Raw genomic sequence first — 18,654 nt, 5'->3', positions numbered from 1 at the left:
CAGCAGGACTGGAGGTATGCGGATGTGCTCGGGTAGGTGCCCTGCCATGCCAGAGCCTCTGAGCATGCTTTATTTGAAGGTTGGTGCCTCTCTAGAGCTTTCTGGGTATCCAGGAGGAGGGCATCATGAGATGAGTGCCATGGCATTTCTGTGTGCCTCTCTATTTATTTATTTATTTATTTATTTATTTATTTATTTATTTATTTATTTATTTATTATTTTTCCAGTACTAGGGATAGAACCCAGGGTCATTCTATCTCCGAGCTACACCCCAGCCCTATTTTTTTATTCTTTATTTTGAAACAGGGTCTCACTGAGTTGCAAAGAGCCTCACTAAGTAGCTGAGGCTCTCTGAGAACCCCAATGCTCTGGTCTCAGCCTCCCGAATACTAGGATTACAAGCGTGCGCCACCACGCCCGGCTTCTGCGTGCTTTCGTTCCTTTGCCCTGGGACTTGGGGCTGCCCGTTCTTGGCTTCCTACTGGGTGGCTAGCCCTGAACATGGAAGTTGTTTATTTAGGCCACATCTGGTTGAAGGTTCCAGTTGTGTCTGTGAAATGCCTGAGGGAGAAGGTCCACACCCCTAGGTCCACACCCCTGTCTCCCTGTCTGCAGAGGTGGCCTGCCAGCAAGCGCTGTTGTGTGGAGAGTACGCACCATAACTAGGGAGATTTAAAAAACTACCATACTAAGCCAGGCGTGGTGGTGCACGCTTGTCATCCCAGCATTTGGGAGGCTGAGACAGGAGGATCACAATTCGAGGACAGCTTCAGCTACTTAGTGAGGCCCTTTGCAACTCAGTGAGACCCTGTTTCAAAATAAAGAATAAAAAAAAATAGGCCTGGGGTGTAGCTCGGAGGTAGAATGCCCCAGGGCTCTATAAATATAAATAAATATATAAATAAATAATAATAAAAAACTTTCTTACCTACAGGTGTTAAAAGAGGTACTGCACGTACAGCAATAGCCACACCAACAAGGCAAAGAGGGACAGAAGAGGGGACTTGGCAGGGGGAAGAGGTGGGGTGCAGGGTTGGCAGAGGGTCCCGAATGCCCTCAGGCCTGATCCCGACAACGGGCACTGGATGGGCTGATGCCCTGGTGTTCTCTCGGACGCCTGTCCACACAGTATGGCGTCTGCATCCAAGAACAGATTCCCAGCAAAGGCTGTACCTGCAGCCCTCTGGGGTACAAGTTCAGAAGGTCTTCCATATTCAGTGGTTGTATCATGTCACAGGGAAAATTTAGGACAAGCCCAGACTCAAGAGGAGAGGAGAGCCGGGCCTGGTGGCGCACGCTTGTAATATCCGCGCTTGGGAGGCGGAGACAGGAGGATCACGCAGGTTCGAAGCCAGCCGCGCTAGCTTAAGAGACCCTGTTTCCAAACTTAAAAAAAAAATTATATATATATGTGTGTGTGTGTGTGTGTGTGTGTGTGTGTGTGTGTGTGTGTGTGTCTGGGAGTGTAGCCCAGAGGTAGAAGGGCTTTCCAGGAACCCCAGTACCACCAAAAAAAAAAAAAAAAAAAAAAAAAAAGGAGAGGAGAGACTACCCCTTGGTGGGGGTGCTGCGAAGTTACAGGTGGTATTTGGATCGAGCTTCCATATTTAAAACACAACCTGCGGGGAAGGTTGGAGAGAGGGCGCAGGTGGGCTGTGGTAAAGGTAGCCCTTTACGGCGGGCACTGTGCTCTAATTAAGATGTAAAATGCCGGCATCAGTGCGGGACTGTATTAGCAATTGCTAGCCGAGGGTGATGTTTCCACGCAGACTAGGGAGGGTATGGATCTAGTCATTTTAATCTAGCATGTCTCCATCCTTTGAATTTTAAGTGATAAAAACATTTTTTTCTTGTTCTTTTTCTTTTAGCTGTGGGGATTGAACCCGGAACCTCTCACGTGCTAGGCAAACACTTTATCATTGAGTTATACCATTGGTACTTTTTTTTTTTTTTTTAAAGAAATATTTTGAGCCCCGCGTGGTGGCCCACACTTGTAATCTCAGTACTTGGGAGGCTATGACAGGAGGATTGTGGTTTGCGGCCAGCCTCAGCTACTTAGGCCCTCTGCAACTTAGTGAGAGCCTGTTTCAAAATAAAGAATAAAAAAATAGGTCTGGGGATGTAGCTTGGAGGTAGAATTCACCTAGATTTTATTTCCAGTACTGGGGGAAAAAAAAATTGAGATAGGGCTTTCCAAATGACTGAGGTTGCCCTTGAACTTGTGATCCTCTGCTTCAGTCTCTTGAGTAGCTGGGATTACAGGCAGGCGCCACCATGCCTGGCCAAAGACGACTTTTACGAGACGGAACCTAAATATCACTTCTTAATCTTTCCGCAGTGATGTTGGATTTATGGGGTTTTCTTCTGGTTATGTGGCAAGCCGGTAGCGTTTTGTCCATCAACACATGCAATCTTTGTTTCTCTTATAAGACTCAGTAATCGCATGAGTGTTGGCCCCGGGGGTTACAGACCTTGGCTCAGCTCTGGCCTAGTGACTGGGATCTTGTGCAGGCCTCCCTCCCTTGTGGGCCCCGGCTTCCTGTGCTGTTTGCTTAGTGTCTGGCCAGGCTCAGCCTTCCTGCCTTCCCCTGGTCTTGGGGGCACACTGGGTGGCTGGCTGATCACTGGACAACCGTCCTGTGATGTGGTCTTTGCCTGATGTGGGAGTCCTTAGACTGTACTTTTTAGCCCCCTTAAGAAGAATTCCCAGGACCTAGCTCCAACCATAGACTCACATTACATTTCTGATCAGAGATCCATACTGGTGCTGGCGCCAGAGTGGTGAATTGGGCGCCTGTCTCTGTTAGGCAAGAAGAGTCACGATCCGATTGATTCAACGTATGAAAAGGAGGGTTCCAGGGATCAGCTCATCCTGTCTGTGATAGGTGTATAATCCCTTTCTTTTTTTCCCCTAAAAATGATTAGAATCACAGAGCTGGGTTGAAAGAGGAACCCCAAACTCCAAGAAGCGAAGGGAGGCGGGTATAGAATTGAGAAGGCTGGCTGTGTGCTCTACGCCGCCACAGAGGCATTGCTTCCCAGGCCGGCTGGCGCTCTCACAGCAGTGTCCTGCTCCCGCTTCCGTGGCCCTTGCTCGTGGTTAGCAGGGTGAGAAGGGCTGACTGTGTTTGCACACGCTTTTGCAGTGTTCTCTCCTGGTGATTAGCTCTCTTGCACTGGGGGAGAACAGCGCTTCCCGAGGAATGTGAATTTAATTAGGGGATTCCAGAGCCATGGCTGATAAAGAGGACACAGATGCTACATTAGGAAGAGCTCTTGAAGGACGCAAAGGAGGTCAGCGGAGACTCAGGCGCCTGCGTTTTGTGTCTTCCTCCATTGTATAAGTCCTTGTGGTCTGCAGGCTCCCTCTGCTCAGCTCCCCACCCCAGGGGCATGTTAAGGGCAGCTTTGGATGTGGAGATGCGGGGTATTTCTGCCTTTATGTGTCTCTGGCGGCCTCCTCGGCCTGTCTGGGGACCCATCCCACTAGTTCTCAAGGAGACCCTGTGTCCCAACCTTAGGTCTCCATGGGTCTGAACAATCAGACCTCACAATGTTAGGGGCTGAATTTGTCCCCTTGAATCTGTAATACTAAAGTCCTGAACCTCAGATGTCCCCGTATTTGGGGATAGGGCCTTTCAAAGAGGTTTTAAAGTTAAAATGAAATTTATTATTATTATTGTGTGGTGTGTGTGTGTGTGTGTGTGTGTGAGAGAGAGAGAGAGAGAGAGAGAGAGAGAGAGAGAGAGAGAGAGAGAGAGAGAGAGAATTGGACCCAGGGATGTTCTACCTCTGATACCCCCAGAGCTGTTTTATTTTTATTGTGAAACGGGATCTCACTAAATTTCTGGGGGCCTCACTGAGTTGCCCAGGCTGGCCTTGACCCTGTCGTTCCCCTGTCTCGGCCTACCAAGTACTGGGATTACAAATTTGCACCACCTCACTTCACATTAGGGTGGGTTTTAATCCCATATGACTGATGTCTGCATAATAAGAGGAGATTAGGGCATAGACAGAGAGGAACAACCCTGTGAGCACCATGGGAGAAGATGCCACCCCTAAGACAAGGAGAAAGAAGCCAACCCTGCCCGCACCTGTTCACAGGCCTTCAGCCTCTAGGCCTGGGGTGGTAACTCCTGCTCTTCCAGGACCTCCTTTGGCACTTTATTGGGGCAGCCTCTGCAGTCCTGTACGGTAGGGCTTTGAGCAGATGTGCCCCTCTGGGTAGGGGTGTCCTGTCTGCATTTTCTCCCATCCCATTTATAATGATGATAATAGCAGTAATAAAAACAGTCAAGCGATTTATCTATTTTCTTTTTTTTATTTTATTTTTTATTGGTGCAATGTATTCATACATCATAATGGTATAAAGAAAATACTTTTGTAGACATACATGCACACATCGCCCAGTTAGCCCCTACCCGATCCCCACCCCATTCCCTCCCCATCCCTCCTTCCAATGCTTGGTTTAGTGGTTGACATCTAGTTTTATAGCAATTTATCCAATATTAACGATGATAATCTCACAAAACAGTTTCATTTGTCTGATACCAAGCTTTTGATGACTAAAAGATAACAGTTCAATATTTCTTTTTGCTTTCTTTCTTACCAGAGAATATTTTTTCTTTTTTTCTTTTTTTTTTTTTTTAGGTGAAGCTATCATACATTTATTTATTTATTTTTCAGAAAAAATCTATCCTGATACGGAATATGGGACTCTAGATACCCAAAACAATCTCAAAGAAGAACAAAGCTAGAAGATGTACATTTTCTGATTTCAAACCATATAAAGCTACAATAATTGAAACAGTGTAGTACTGTTCCAGAGGTAGATATATAAACCATTGGAGTTAAATAAAAGCCTAGAGATAAATTCTTCCATATATTGTCAAGTTATTTTTGACAAGGTTTCCACGAACATTTGGTGGAGGAAATACTAATCTTTTAACTAAATATTGTTGAAAAATAATAATTACATGAAAAATAATAAAATTGGACCCTTACCTAACATATATACAAATATTAACTCAAAATAGATAAAAGACCCAAGTATAAATCTTAATACTATAAACTTTTAGAAGAAAATCTGGGTCATAAAACCTCACAACATTGAAATTGGCAGTGATTTCTTGGATATGATTTCAATGGTACAGTCAACAAAAGGGTAAATAAACTCCTTAAAAAATAAAAAAAGTTGTATATCCAAAGACAATGTAAACAGAGTTAAAAGTTACTGATAGAATGGGATAAAACATTTCCAAATGCTATATCTGAAGGTATATTAATATTCCAACTAGAAATCCTAAAAATTAGCAACAATAAAAGCAAACAATACAATTTAGAGATAGGTAAAAGACTAACATAAATAATGAATCTCCACAGATAACCAATCTTAGTTGTCTGTTGAATGGAAAATCTTGTTGCTCTGGTTCTGGTGTGTGTTACCTATTTCTTCTTTGTAGTTAATCTCTTTGAGTATTTTCTCTAGTGCTGGTTTTGAAGACATAAATTCCTTCAGTTTCTGTTTGTCGTGGAAGCTTCTTATTTCCCCATCTAATTTGATAGAAAGTTTTGCTGGGTAGGAAATTTTTGGCTGGAAGTTGTTTTCTCTCAGAGTTTGGAATATGTTACTCCAAGCTCTTCTGGCTCTCATGACTTGGTTTGGGAAGTCTGGAGTGATTCTAATTGGTTTGCCTCTGAATGTCACTTGGCCCTTTGTTTTTGTTGCCTTTAAGATTCTCTGCTTGGCTTCCACAGTGGTCATTTTGACAATTATGTGGCGTGGGGATCCTCTTCTCTGATCCTCTCTAACGGGAGTTCTATAAGTTTCCTGGACCTGTGTATCGACCTCTTACTCTATGTTTGGAAAATTTTCTGCTATTATTTCCTTGAAAAGATTGTTAATCCTTTTGGTTTCACCTTCTTTTCTCTCCTCTATTCCAATTATTCTTAGGTTAGCTCTCTTAAAATGGGCCCATATTTCTTCAATGTCAGATTCCTGCTGTCGGATATTTTTTTCTAAATTAGAAACTGCGTTCATTTTTTTTTTTTTTTTGTGGTACTGGGGTTCCTGGAAGCCTTTCTACCTCTGGGCTACACTCCCAGACCTATTTTTACATTTTTATTTGGAAACAGGGTCTCCTAAACCAGCGCGCGTGGCTGGCTTCGAACCTGCGTGATCCTCCTGTCTCTACCTCCCAAGCGTGTGGATTACAAGCGTGCGCCACCATGCCCGGCGAAACTGCGTTCATTTTTTGAATGATCATCTTCTAGGAGTGAGATTCTATTCTCCATGTGGTCTAATCGGTTGTTTGTACTTTGAATTGAGGCCTTTACTTCATTAATTGCATCCTTTATCTCTCTTTGGCTCTCTCTGAATTCTTTTCAAAACACCTCTATTATTTCTACAGTTATTTTCCTGATTTGATCTTCTATAAATCTCTGAATTTCTGTTTTATCAGGTTCTGATGTTGTGGGGTTGTGGGCATTCATTGCTCCATTGTTATTCCTCTTTCCCATGATTTCGGAAGTTTGTGCCTTCTCTGGGTTCTTCCCTGGGTCACTACGACTTCACTTAAGGTGCTGTGGATCTCGAGTCTGTGGTATCTCAGTTCCCACTACTCCTTTACTGGGTTGTATCGCAGAGTCTCAGACCCTGGGAGTCAATCGAGGCTGCTTTAGACCATGGGGGGTGCCAGGTTGGGTGTTCTATGGTGTAATATCTCTGTCACCACCACTCCCCCACTGGGTCAAGTCCCTGGGAGTACAGTACTGGGATTTCTCCTCTAGGGGCCCCAATTTGACTCACTGTTGAGTGCGCAGATGGAGCTGTCGTGGACTCGGTGAATTCGCTGCTGCTGCCGCCGGTAGCAATATGGCGCCGCTGCTGCGCCCTCGGCTGTGAGGCTGGCGTATTTCTTTTCTGGTTTTGAACTGCACTCTGAGTCCCTGCAGGGTGCGCTGAGCCCAGCCCCTGGGAGCTTTAGATGCTCCCAGTGCCGAGAAATCTGCCGAATCCCGCCTGGCTGTTCCACAGCGGCTCACCTCGGCTCGCTGTCCGCCGCTCCTCTCTGGAGCTTGGTGGGCTGTTGAGTGCGTTGGTCTGGTGCCGTCCGGTGAACTCCTCTAGTTTCAATCATGTATGGTGGGCGGACAAAGGCAACTTGCTGTTTTTTTCAGTAGCATACAACAGAGGAAGTAAAACCTGTGAAATAATATGGGTGTCTCTTCTCAAGAGCCCCCACCTGTCTTCTACTGAGAGTGCTGCTCTGTGTCCAGAGGAGGGAGGTGACCTGTCTCGGTCAACATTCTCACTGCTGTAATCCAAAAACAACTGGCCATGCAAATAGAGGAAGGAAGCCTTATCTTCCCACAGGCTTTGGAGATGTCTAGTTCAGTCCAGTGAGGCTGAGGTATGGGGGTCTTAGGACTTGGCAGCAGGCAGAAGAGAGAGGGAGCGAGCAAGGCTCTGGCTTCATATCACGGAGGTCAGAAGCAAGGAAGAGCAGGCAAGCTAGGGGACCCAAAGAAAAAAGCAGTCCTTAAGACCACACCCCCAGGGACCCACCTTCTCCAACCACACCCCTTGCCCAGGTGACCACGCAGTAAATCCCTCACAATGGATTCCTCCACTGATGAGATTACAACCTCCAGGACTTAATTGCATCAACTGTGAACAATAATACAGGAGCTCTTCAGGGGTTGTTCTATAGTTAACAGGACCCAAGCCCAGTTACTCTACAGGACCCAAGCCCAGTTACTCTGCAGGGCCTGGTGGGCGCCAAAACTTGCCTGGGTCGGCTTCTCCCAGGCCCAGCTCAGACAGGGAAGGCAGGTGATGGATGGCCTTGCTTTCAAGGGTTACTATCATGATGGAGTTTCTTCATAAAGATGAAAAAAATAAAAGTAGAGATCACCTCAAATTTTGTGCAGTTAATCTTATAATCACATGATGACGATAGCAATTTTACGCCACGGTAGAACGTGCGCAGAAGAGGTGCCCCTTTGCTGGACTTAGCGAATTGCTTTCTCTCCATCTGCAAGGCTCTGGCTGGCTGTTGGCTGACCCTCCTGCCCTCCCCATTCACACTTGTTTTGCTCCCGAATAATGGCCAGCGGATTTGTTTTCTGTGTGCGTGTGCGTTTATTGAATGCATTTTAATAGCGTGGCTGATGGTGTTGATTTGTTCTTCCAGAGTCCAGGCATGAGCAGGATTCGCCTGTGCCTGCTTGATGCCAGCGTGGGGAAGACGTCCCCTATGGGCAGAATTGTCTGGAAAACAGGCAGGGAAAGAAAAATTGGTGTCAGAGAGAGCAAACAAGCACCCAAGCTTCCTTGTAGCAAATGCATACGAACATGCTGGGAGCTTGAGTCTCCTCGGTTCTGTTCTTGGTCCAGGTTTCTGTGGCGCTCTCGGGAGCTCATTCATGGGACCCAGCAGTATTATCATTTTCAGCACTGGATTTACCTTCATTCTCTCTATACAGTTAACAGGCTGTGCGTTGGCAATAGCCGCGTGTTTTCAGAGGAGCTGGTAGAAAAAATGTCACTCTCTCTGTGTGGTTTTATCCAAAGTAAAATGTATTTGGGTGCAGCCCCAAAAGCTGAGTTCGCAGACGAGTGTGGTAATCTCAGCAACAAGCCTGCAAAGCAAGTGTCAACTTAATTGTCCTATCTCTCCTTGGGACCTTGATCTCCCAGAGGAGCCAGGAGGCAGGAAGATGGGGCCTTTCTAGAAGGATCTGCACCTGAGCCTAGGCTTCCGGCCGGCCCTGGGGTGAGGACATAGGGGCAGTCAGGGGGAAAGTGCTTCCCAAGGTGGGATGCACCTGTGTGCCAAAACTGCCTGGTACGCGGGTGGTGAACTGCACGACCGAGTGTGTGTGTACTTGTACTCAAGAGGCACACTGCATACACACAACACACACTCATACAGACACACTGGCAAACATACAATTTAATTGTATGCACACATGCCCACAAGGCACACACTGTCACACAAGCTCACATTTTTTCCTTTTTTCCTTTTTTCTTTTTTTTGGTGCTATGATTGAACCCAGGGACCTTCTCTTACTGAGCTCTATGCCAGCACCCCACACACACTTTCTGCACACTTGTCCACTTTTTTTTTTTTTGTGGTGGTACTGGAGATGGAACCCAGGGGCTTTTCTACCTCCAGGCTACACTCCAAGACCTATTTTTATATTTTATTTGAAAACAGGGTCTCACTAAATTGCTGGGAGCCTCACTAAGTTGTTGAGGCTGGCTTCAAACCTGCATGATCCTCTTGTCTCAGCCTCCCAAGTACTGAGATTACAAGTGTGCACCACCATGCTTGGCTATAAACTCTCACACATTTGAACACCACATCTGCACACTTGTACTCACCTGCACACCAGGGGACATGGTCCTGTCTGAGCGGAAGCCCTGGGCCCCTCCTGCTCCATCCTGTCCACCTGCTGGCTTGGAGACAAGTTATCGATAATACCTTGTGTCATACACGGGCTCCGGCGCCCTTGTAGCCAGGTGTGGGCAGGGAGCAGCCTTGTTTGTTTGTGGTTGTCCTTGGTAACCATGATTAAGCCTCAGAGAGAGCAGAGAGAAGTCATAAAGTGGCTCTCACAAGGGCCTCTCACAAGGGCCGCGGTCAGGGAATGGACAGGACCTGGGGTGCCACAGCCCGCAGCCCATGGCTGACTCCTGGGGTTTCTGGGCGCTGCTGGGCTTCCTACCCCACTCGAATCCTGTCGCCTCTTGTGACTCTGTCTTCTGAGGGACCTTCCTGTGGGGAGGGGGAAGTAGCTCCTGTCAGAAGAGTGGCACTTGGGACCTGGCTGGTACACAGGGGCCCTTTCTGAGGCTCAGCTTCTGCACAGGATGGGGTGAGCACTGGCTTTCTGGGTGGTCCTGAGGACTCAGGAGAAAGACTCGCAGCCAAAGTAATCGATCATGGATCATGGATCATGGATGGCTGACCACAGGTTTGCACATGGACGCGGCTGTGCATGGATGGAGTGGGGCCTGGTGTAGCCATTGCGGCTCCTGGGGAGGCAGCGGCGTGGGCCCTTCCCCAGCCTGCCGTGCTGGCCGGTGCTGCTCAGTTTCCACATCTGTCCCTGGACTGGAACTTAAGTGCTCAGGAGGTGCCGGCTCCTTCTGGCCGACTTCAGGACTGATTGCAAGGCTGTTTGGTCTCTGTGAGTTTCTTAGTCCTGAGCAGACGGGTCTGCAGAGAGAGGACGAGGAGACCTGGACCCCAGGCAGCATCCCTCCAGGACATGTGGTCAGCTGCTCTCTATTCTAAGAGGAAAAGTGAAGCCGGAGGTTCCTGTCCTGGAAGCTGGTTTCAGCCACACTTAAGGAACAAATCACGGATGGTCGTAGGCAAGGTGGGGCCGGGGACCTCGGCTCATAGAGCTCCTGTCCTGTTTGTTGGAGGGCAGCCTGGGCCAGGCCAGGAGGGCAGTACGTTGCATTCCATTCAGCCAGAAGAGGATGTAGGATGCACAGAACACTCCTGGCTTCTGGACTGAATCCCTCTGTGGCTGCTGTTTTAAAAACTCAAGTTTTAGCCGGGCATGATGGTGCACGCTTGTAATCCCAGCATTTGGGAGGCTGAGACGGGAGGATCGTGCTATGCAGACAGCCTCAGCTACTTAGTGAGGCCCTTTGCAACCCAGTAAACACTGTTTTAAAATAAAGAATAAAAATAGGGCTGGGGGTGTAGCTGGAGTTAGAATGCCTCTGGGTTTCATCCCCAGTACTGCAAAAAACAAAAACAAAAACAACAAAAAAAATCGAGTGTTTTGATACTGAATAGAGCTGTTCTATCAAAAAACACATGTTTCTAGACAATGACTGAAATACTTTCTAGGCATTATTATTATTATTATTATTATTATTATTAATTATTATTATTATTATTTGGTGGTGCTGGGGTTCCTGGAAACCCTTCTACCTCAGGGCTACACTCCCAGACCTTTTTTTTATATTTTTATTTGGAAAGAGGGTCTCTTAAAGCCAGCGCGCGGCTGGCTTCGAACCTGCTCGATCCTACTGTCTCTGCTTCCCTAGCATGACATTACATTATTTGTGCCACCACGCCCCTCCTGTCTCCACCTCCCAAGCACAAATGCATCACCACTCCTGGCCCTAGGCATTCTTTTTTAAGGAGAGTTTTTTGGCTATACTCCCAGACCTATTTTATATTTTATTTGGAAACAGAGTCTTACTAAGTTACTGAGAGCCTCACTCAGTAGCTGAGGCTGGCTTTGAACCTGTGCAATCCTCCTGTCTCAGCCTCCCAAGGGCGGGGATTACAAGCCTGCACCACCACGCCTGGCAAGAAGTGTTTTTTTTTTTTTTTTTTTTGTGTGTGTGTGTGTGTGTGTGTATGTGGTACTGGGGTTCCTGGAAACCCTTCTACCTCTGGGCTACACTCCCAGACCTATTTTATATATTTTTGTTTGGAAACAGGGTCTCTTAAGCCAGCACGGCTGGCTTCGAACCTGGGAGATCCTCCTGTCTCCTCCCAAGCGCGGGGATTACAAGCGTGCCCACCACGCCCTGCTGCACCTCTGTTTTATTAACATCTTGCATCCCTTACTTGATGAGCTGATATTAATACTTTATATTAACTACAGGCCCTCGTTTGTACTGGGGTTCCCACTGGGTGGTGTTCATTCTGTGGATTTAGACAAATGTTAATAGGTTAGGTTTATCTATCATTATAAATAGCCTATAGATAATCTATAATAGATATAGATATTATAATAGATATGCCTTAATGATGGATTATGCCCCGCCTCTTCTCCTCGCCCTCCACCAACTGTTGGCAGCAGCTGATCTTTTTACTGTCTCCAGAGCTCTGCCTTTTTGAGCATGTGGTGTGGTTGGAATCATATAGTGTGTGCGTAGCCTTTTCACACCTAGAGAGAGCATTTGTTGTTTATCATTGAATAGTATTCCCTTGCGTAGAGTATAGATGATGGCTTTTTGAGGCAGGGCCTCTGATTCTTTGTGCTTTTTAATTTATTTTTATTTTATTTTTTTTGCGGAATTGGGAATGGAATCCGGGAGCATTTTACCTCCAAGCTGCACCCCCAGCCCTATTTTTTTATTCTTTATTTTGAAACGGGGTCTCACTGAGTTGCAAAGAGTCTCACTAAGTAGAAGCTGAGGTTGTCCTTGAACCGTGTTCCTCCTGTCTTAGGCTCCCAAAGGCTGGGATTACAAGCGTGCGCCACCATGCCCGGCTCTGTGCATTTCTTAACAGCACGTCACACACGTGTGCGTTCCCAGGATGCTTGTGTGCACTGGACAGATACCGTTCTTGGGGGTCACATGAATCACTGAGCCCCATTACTCATACATTCCCCTTGTCCGAGGCTTACTAGCATCTTTTGAGGTTCTTTCTATAACTCCCTATTTTTAGAGCCATTTGTTTTTGCTTTACATTTATTTGTATTCTTAGTCCCTATCCATTCACCAAGCTTTAGTGTGCCCAGGTGGAGCTGAGGACACACAGATGAAAAGATGTGTTCTTGCACACCCGCGACTGTGTGCGCATGTGCAGAAAGGTCTGCCAGACCCGGGGGAGGATCAGTTCCAGGAGTGAATACCCCCGGCCCTGACAAGAGTGTGAGTCAGAATGCTGGTGGAGTAATGACATGCCCCAGACAAATGAATGACCGTGCGTCACATTTTCTTTGAGGAATTTACTAAGATTAGTAGGAAGGCTATAAATAGTTGCCATGGTAAGTACCAAGGTCACGCCGCCGCCCACTCCACACTGCAAGGACCATTAGTCAGATATCTGGGATTTTCCACATTTTCAGAAAACTCTTTGAGAGGGGAACTCTCAAAGGAGTCTGGAGGTAGGAGATCCCGGAGGATGGGGATTGAAAGACTGTTCGCAGGTGTCAGCATCCTGACCAGCCTTCCAGAGAAGTAAGCAAGTCCGATTCTCTAGTGCACCCCCGGCCGCCTGCTCAGGCAGAACTGTTCCTGGAAGCGGAGACACCTGCGCCATGCCAGGCCCTCTGCTGAGCACCCCAGCCCCCTCATCATCTTCACGGCTGCCCCGTGAGGAAGGCACTATTACTGCTTGGAAGTCTGCAGGTGGAAAACCCCGAGGCTCAGGGAGATTAGAGGTCCTCATCCTAATTCCCAGGCATGGAGCCTCCGCCTCTCCCGCCTGGGTTTTAGCTGTGGTCTTGTATTTTGCCGTGCGGATGTCTTTTTTCGTGCGTTTTCTGTTCTCCAGAGGACTGTGAGAAGCCCGAGGAAGCTGCCTTCCGTTGTTTCGTGCAGGATGGAGTTATCACTGACTTGGCGCACGTAGGCTCTGTTTTGAGTTCCCCTGGGTAGAGATCACTCTAGAAAGGGCAGCCCATTTTGTAGCGAGACATGCCTCTGGGTGTGGTGTGAGCACTGGGACAGCTCCCAGGTCACCCTGCAGAGCTCTCTGGCTCTGAGGAAGCGCCCTGCGCCCTTCATTCTCTGGGCACAGCTCCACAGTGAGGAAGGGCTCAGGTAGCTCCAAAGTTTCTGTCCTGGGGGTCCGGCAGTTCTTTTAACACTGAAGGCGAAATCTTGTCTGTAGACGGAATGTGGTGGGAATTAAGGACGGGCTTAATTCCCATGTGATACATGTATGTGCATGCATGCATGTGTGATGTGCGCTTGTATGCCTCTACCATCTTATATTTCATTAAGATGTATGACTACAATGTACCAATGAAAAAAATCCTGCCTGTACAAATCATAGATATATATTTTTTTATTCCCCCCTGTGGTTTATTTTTAAAATTTTATTTATTTATTTATTTATTTATTTATTTTGGTGGTACTGGAGGTGGAACCCAGAGGCTTTCTACCTTCAGGCTACACTCCCAGACCTTTTTTATATTTTATATGGAAACAGGGTCTCACTAAGTTGCTGAGAGCCTCACTAAGTAGCAGAGGCTGGCTTCGAACCCGTGCGATCCTCCTGTCTCAGCCTCCCAAGCGCAGGGATTACAAGCGTGCGCCACCACGCCCGGCCCCTGTGGTTTATTTTGAAATTTCTAAAAAGTACACAGACTTTCCAAAATTTAAAAATAACCCTGGTTTGATTCACTCCAGGTCCTGTCGGTCTTAAGACGCTGCACCTTTGTGACTATGAAAGTGGTTAGGAGTCGGGCATGTGGGCACGCTTGTAATCCTAGCACTCGGGAGGCTGAGACAGGAGGATCGCGGTTCAGGACAGCCTCGGCTACTTAGTGAGGCCCTTTGCAACTCAGTGAGACCCTGTCTCAAAATATAGGGCTGGGGGTGTAGCTCGGAGGTAGAATGCCCCTGGGTTCTATCCCTAGTACCAAAATAAATAAATAAATTAATTACATTAAATAAAAAAGAAAGTGGCTAGAGACAGTTTCAGCCTTTGGGACTCTGGTCTGACGATTTTGGCAAGTTGTTGTACTGAGAATCCATTTGCTCACCCGTTCCTTCTCCCTTTCAGGTCGTGATTCCCTGCGGCGTGCAAGTCCACCTGGATCAGGTAGGTCCCTCAGATTCTTCGAGGTGAGCTGTCCCTGGGAGCCGCACCATCTTGGGGGAGTTTTCTATCCGAGGCTCTGGAGGGACCGCTGAGATCCTTGTTCTTACTGCTTGTTTTCCTTAAGAGGAGAGAAAGCTTGTACTTTTTTGTATGAAGTTTTTGTACGGAGTTGCTTGGGATCAGTGAACATTTCCGTCAGGGCCTCATTTCCTGAGCCGGAATTCCCTTACCTTGGCTTATTAGGTGAAAAGAAAATTCTGTCTGTAGTGCGTAGGCATCACGTGCATGGGTACACATGTATTATGCATGTAGCAGTTACATGTATACTTGTCCACGTGTGTGTGTTGCATCTGTGACTTTTCGCGCATGTGAACATATACTTGATCACATGCCACAGTAAGGACAGTTTCTGAGAAGAGCATCTGTGGTCTGTTTCATCTTGCTAACATCTTGGAATTACTTACCCAACCCAGGTGGGAGAGCCTACCCTGCAATAACGCCTATTATTGTTATTATTTGTTAATGTTTCATTTTGTTGTTGTTCAAACACAAAGACGAGAAATACATGAGCCTAGGCCCACACAGAGCGGGATCATCAATGTCCTGTCCTTCATCTCTACATCTTGCCCCGAAAGGTCCTCAGAGGCCATAACGCACACGAGCTGTCACCTCCTGCCTTCTTGTGGGATCCCCTCTGAGGACCCGCTGCTTGAGATCGAACCTGGGGGCATTCTACCTCTCAGCTACAACCCCAACCCTATTTTATATTTGGAAACAGGGTCTCACTAAGTAGCTGAGGCTGGCCTCGAACCTGCGAGCCTCTTCTCTCAGCCTCCGAAGGGCTGGGATTACAGATGTGCATCACCAGGCTGGGATGTTAACTTTTTTTTTTTTTTTTGGTGGTACCGATGATGGAACCCAGGGGCACTCTACCTTTGAGCTACACCCCAGCTCTATTTTTTATTCTTTATTTTGTAACAGGGTCTCACTAAGTTGCAAAGGGCCTCACTAAGTAGCTGAGGCTGGCTGTGAACCGCCATCCTCCTGTCTCAGCCTCCCAAATGCTGGGATGACAAGCGTGCCCACCACGCCCGTTTCTGGCTTGGCTATTTTATACTATACTTGATATAATGATATGTGTTATGCTTTTAGCGTGAAACTGATGGCACAGTAGTTTGTTTACACCAGCATCACCACAAATGTGTGGGTGACGTGTTGCACCACCACAATAGCGTGGCCACCACGTTACCAAGTGATAGGAATCTTTCCGCTCCATTAGAATCCCACAGGAACACTGCTGTATCCCAAATGTCACTGTGCGGTATGTGACTGTGTGTGTGTGTGTGTGTGTGTGTTTCCCTGAGATGACCATGTACAAGTCCACTCTGACCTGAGCTCTCTGTGCCCTTTTCCACCTGAGCCTGGGCCTGGGCCAGCAGCCTCCGCATTGCCTGGGTACCTGTTAGAAATTTGCTCCCAGAGCCTTCCATGAAGCAAGGCTATTACTGAGGCCTCCGAGGCCTGGATCAGAGCCTGCCAAGGGGTTAGGCCAATGCCAGAGCCATCGGCTAGCATCGGAGCCTGCCGTGAGGAAGGCTGGTGCTGGGGCCTCTGAGGCCAGGATCGGAGCCAGCTGAGGGGTTAGGCCAGTGTCAGGGCCAGCGAGACCAGAATCGGGGCCTCCCACGAGGCAAGGCCGCTGCTTGAGCCAGCAAGGTCTGGATCAGTCCACTGGGTAGCCAGGCCACAACTGGGGCCATTAAGAGTGGGAATCGGTATTTGCAACGTGGCATGCACAGAGAAAGATCGCAGAAAATTAAAACCAGATGCTTCCCCTAATCAGCAATAACTAGGAGGAAAGGGGCAACAGGAAGTGGTCGAGCTATAGAAAGGGCCCTATAGTGAAGCAACTAAGGTGACCAATCAGAGGGTATGGAATAGGGGAGGATGGAGCCTCTTTAAAAAGCAGGAGGTACATAAACATATGTATCAAAGTTAATCACCAAACAAGCATGGGATCTAGGGAGAGGGAGGGAATGGGATGGGGACTGGATGAGGGCTAATTGGATGATGTGTGATTGTATATCCTCTCAAGACTTGTATTCCAATGTGATATATGATTACAATGCACCAATAAAAATAAATTAAACAAAAAAAGAAATTTGCTCCCAGGCCAACCCATCCTGCTGAATCAGGACCTGGGGCTGGAGCCCAGGGAGCTGCTCAAACTCGCCCTTGGCAAGGTCGGCGTGGCTCAGGGTGAGAGTCGTGTGTGAAGTGGAGCAGGTGCAGCACTGGGGGGTGGGGTGGGCGTGCCAGCCAGGCACGGCCCTGGCGTTGACGTGCGCTGTTCCATGGCTGTGGTGCGGGTGGGAGGCCCACCCAGCTCCCTCTTGTCTGTGTGTGGCTTTGTCCCCGAGGCAAGGAAGTGAAGTGCTTTCTTTCTTCTGGCTGGAATGCGTAAGTGGAAGGCTGGCCATGCGCTGTGCGGTGTTGTGGAGGCAGATTCTCTGTCTGGTATTCAGGTGGCACCTCTTTCGTGACACTTCTGAGAAGGAAAGGAAGCACACAGTTCTTTTCTCTTTTCCTCTCCTCTCCCCTTCCCTCTTCCCTTCCCTTTCCTTTCCTTTCCTTTCTGTCTTCTGCCCTGTTTGGGCTGAGACCCTTGTGGAACGGGGTCCCAGCTGTGTTGGGTTCACAGAAGCACACCTTCAGATAACACCCAGGTCCTCCTCTGCCACCGGGGGCACTGCTGGGCCTCTGTGATCCTGACCAGACTGCCAGAGTGATTTCTCTTTTCTCTCTGTTTCTGATGCTCTGCACAGGAGGCTGCCTGCCGGGCTCAGAAAAGTAAAGAAACTCCCCGGAGTCGCCCAGCAGGCAGAGAGGAGCGGCAGGCCTGGCTTTGGCCTTCTGGCTTGCTGGAGTTTGTTTGTGTTGTACATGTTCAGAGGCAGGATGTGTTTTACTGGTACCAGGTATAACCTTTTTTCTTTCTTTCTTTTTTTTTTTTTCCCAGCACTAGCGATGGAACCCAGGGGCATTCTACCTCTGAGCTACACCCTTAGCCCTATTTTTATTCTTTATTTTGAAACAGGGTCTCACTGAGTTGCAAAGGGCCTCACTGAGTACCTGAGCCACCATGCCCGGCTCAGGTCTAACTTTTTGATATGACACATTTGTAAATCAGGATGTGTGGTATTGGGATGGGGAGGGGAATCTTACCCTCGGTGTGCAGGACTCGAGAGGAAGAGTCTTCCATGCCTCTCTCTGGGGCCCAGGCTTGGTGTTCCTGGTTCTTGATTCCTTGAGACTTCTCAGAAGGGTTCTGAGAGCTACACATCTAGGAAGCAGTTGCTAAGAACCTTCTCCAAGGCCGTGTCGCCCATGGTGGACAGGGACGTGAAGGCTCTGGCTTCAGGGGAGGAGTTCTTTGGGCCTCGTTAACTCTCCCTGGTCTCAGTGCTGCCTGGGCTGAGGCACGTGGTCTCCCCAGGTCTCTCTGCCCGCCGCCCTTGTCTACCCGACACGCTGTCTCGTCCTCAGCTCCAGGGCTGCTCAGCCTTCCGGTTGGGGACAGAGGACTTTGCTTTTCTGAGGTTCCCTCTGGGCTGGGGCTGGTGGTTGGCGCCGGGGGCCCCTGCTGTTCCTGAGTTGTGAAAGACCCCACTGGGCCTCTGTGTCTTGCCCTCTGGCCTGACCGGCACTGTCCCCCTGAACCCAGGTGCTCTGACAACAGGTGCTCTTGTGTGTAAGTCTTTCTTTTTCTTTGCTGGGACCACAATGCTGGACAGGAACAGTACAGACGAGGTAAGATTATTGTGCTCCAGTTCCTGAGGTACAGTCCACGGCTGGCTGAGGCAAAGGCAGACACTGCTGCAGCATGTCCTGGACCAGCGGCCCTGCGCTCAGAGCAGCAGGAAGTCACCAAGGGAGGAGCCATCCCAGGGCCACACCCCCGTGACCTCCCTCACCTGCCTGTTAACACCCCGGAAATCCATTCAGATTGTTAACCCTCCAGTGGGTTGATCGCCAATGAGATTAGCGCCCTGGCTCAGTGACTTCACCCTGAGTTCCATGCATTGCCAGCGTGTGAACTTTTCCAGGAGACATT

At 48.3% G+C, this 18,654-nt stretch overlaps 1 protein-coding gene across 1 annotated transcript in view; it reads left to right on the top strand.

The window, feature by feature from the left end:
- Nucleotides 1-18,654, top strand: part of TNS3 (tensin 3) — a gene marked incomplete at both ends in the record, with an annotated part of 191,523 nt that overhangs the window by 30,519 nt on the left and 142,350 nt on the right. Inside the window, one exon of the mRNA XM_080701412.1 lies at nt 14,502-14,540. Coding sequence (XP_080557538.1) covers nt 14,502-14,540 — 39 coding nt within the window. The remainder of the gene's footprint in view (nt 1-14,501; nt 14,541-18,654) is intronic.

The sequence above is a fragment of the Muscardinus avellanarius genome (assembly GCF_963383645.1).
Source record: "Muscardinus avellanarius genome assembly, chromosome: 9".
NCBI classification, from domain to species: domain Eukaryota; kingdom Metazoa; phylum Chordata; class Mammalia; order Rodentia; family Gliridae; genus Muscardinus; species Muscardinus avellanarius.
Note: the sequence above shows the minus strand (reverse complement) of the source record. Positions and strands in the feature narration are given on the sequence as shown.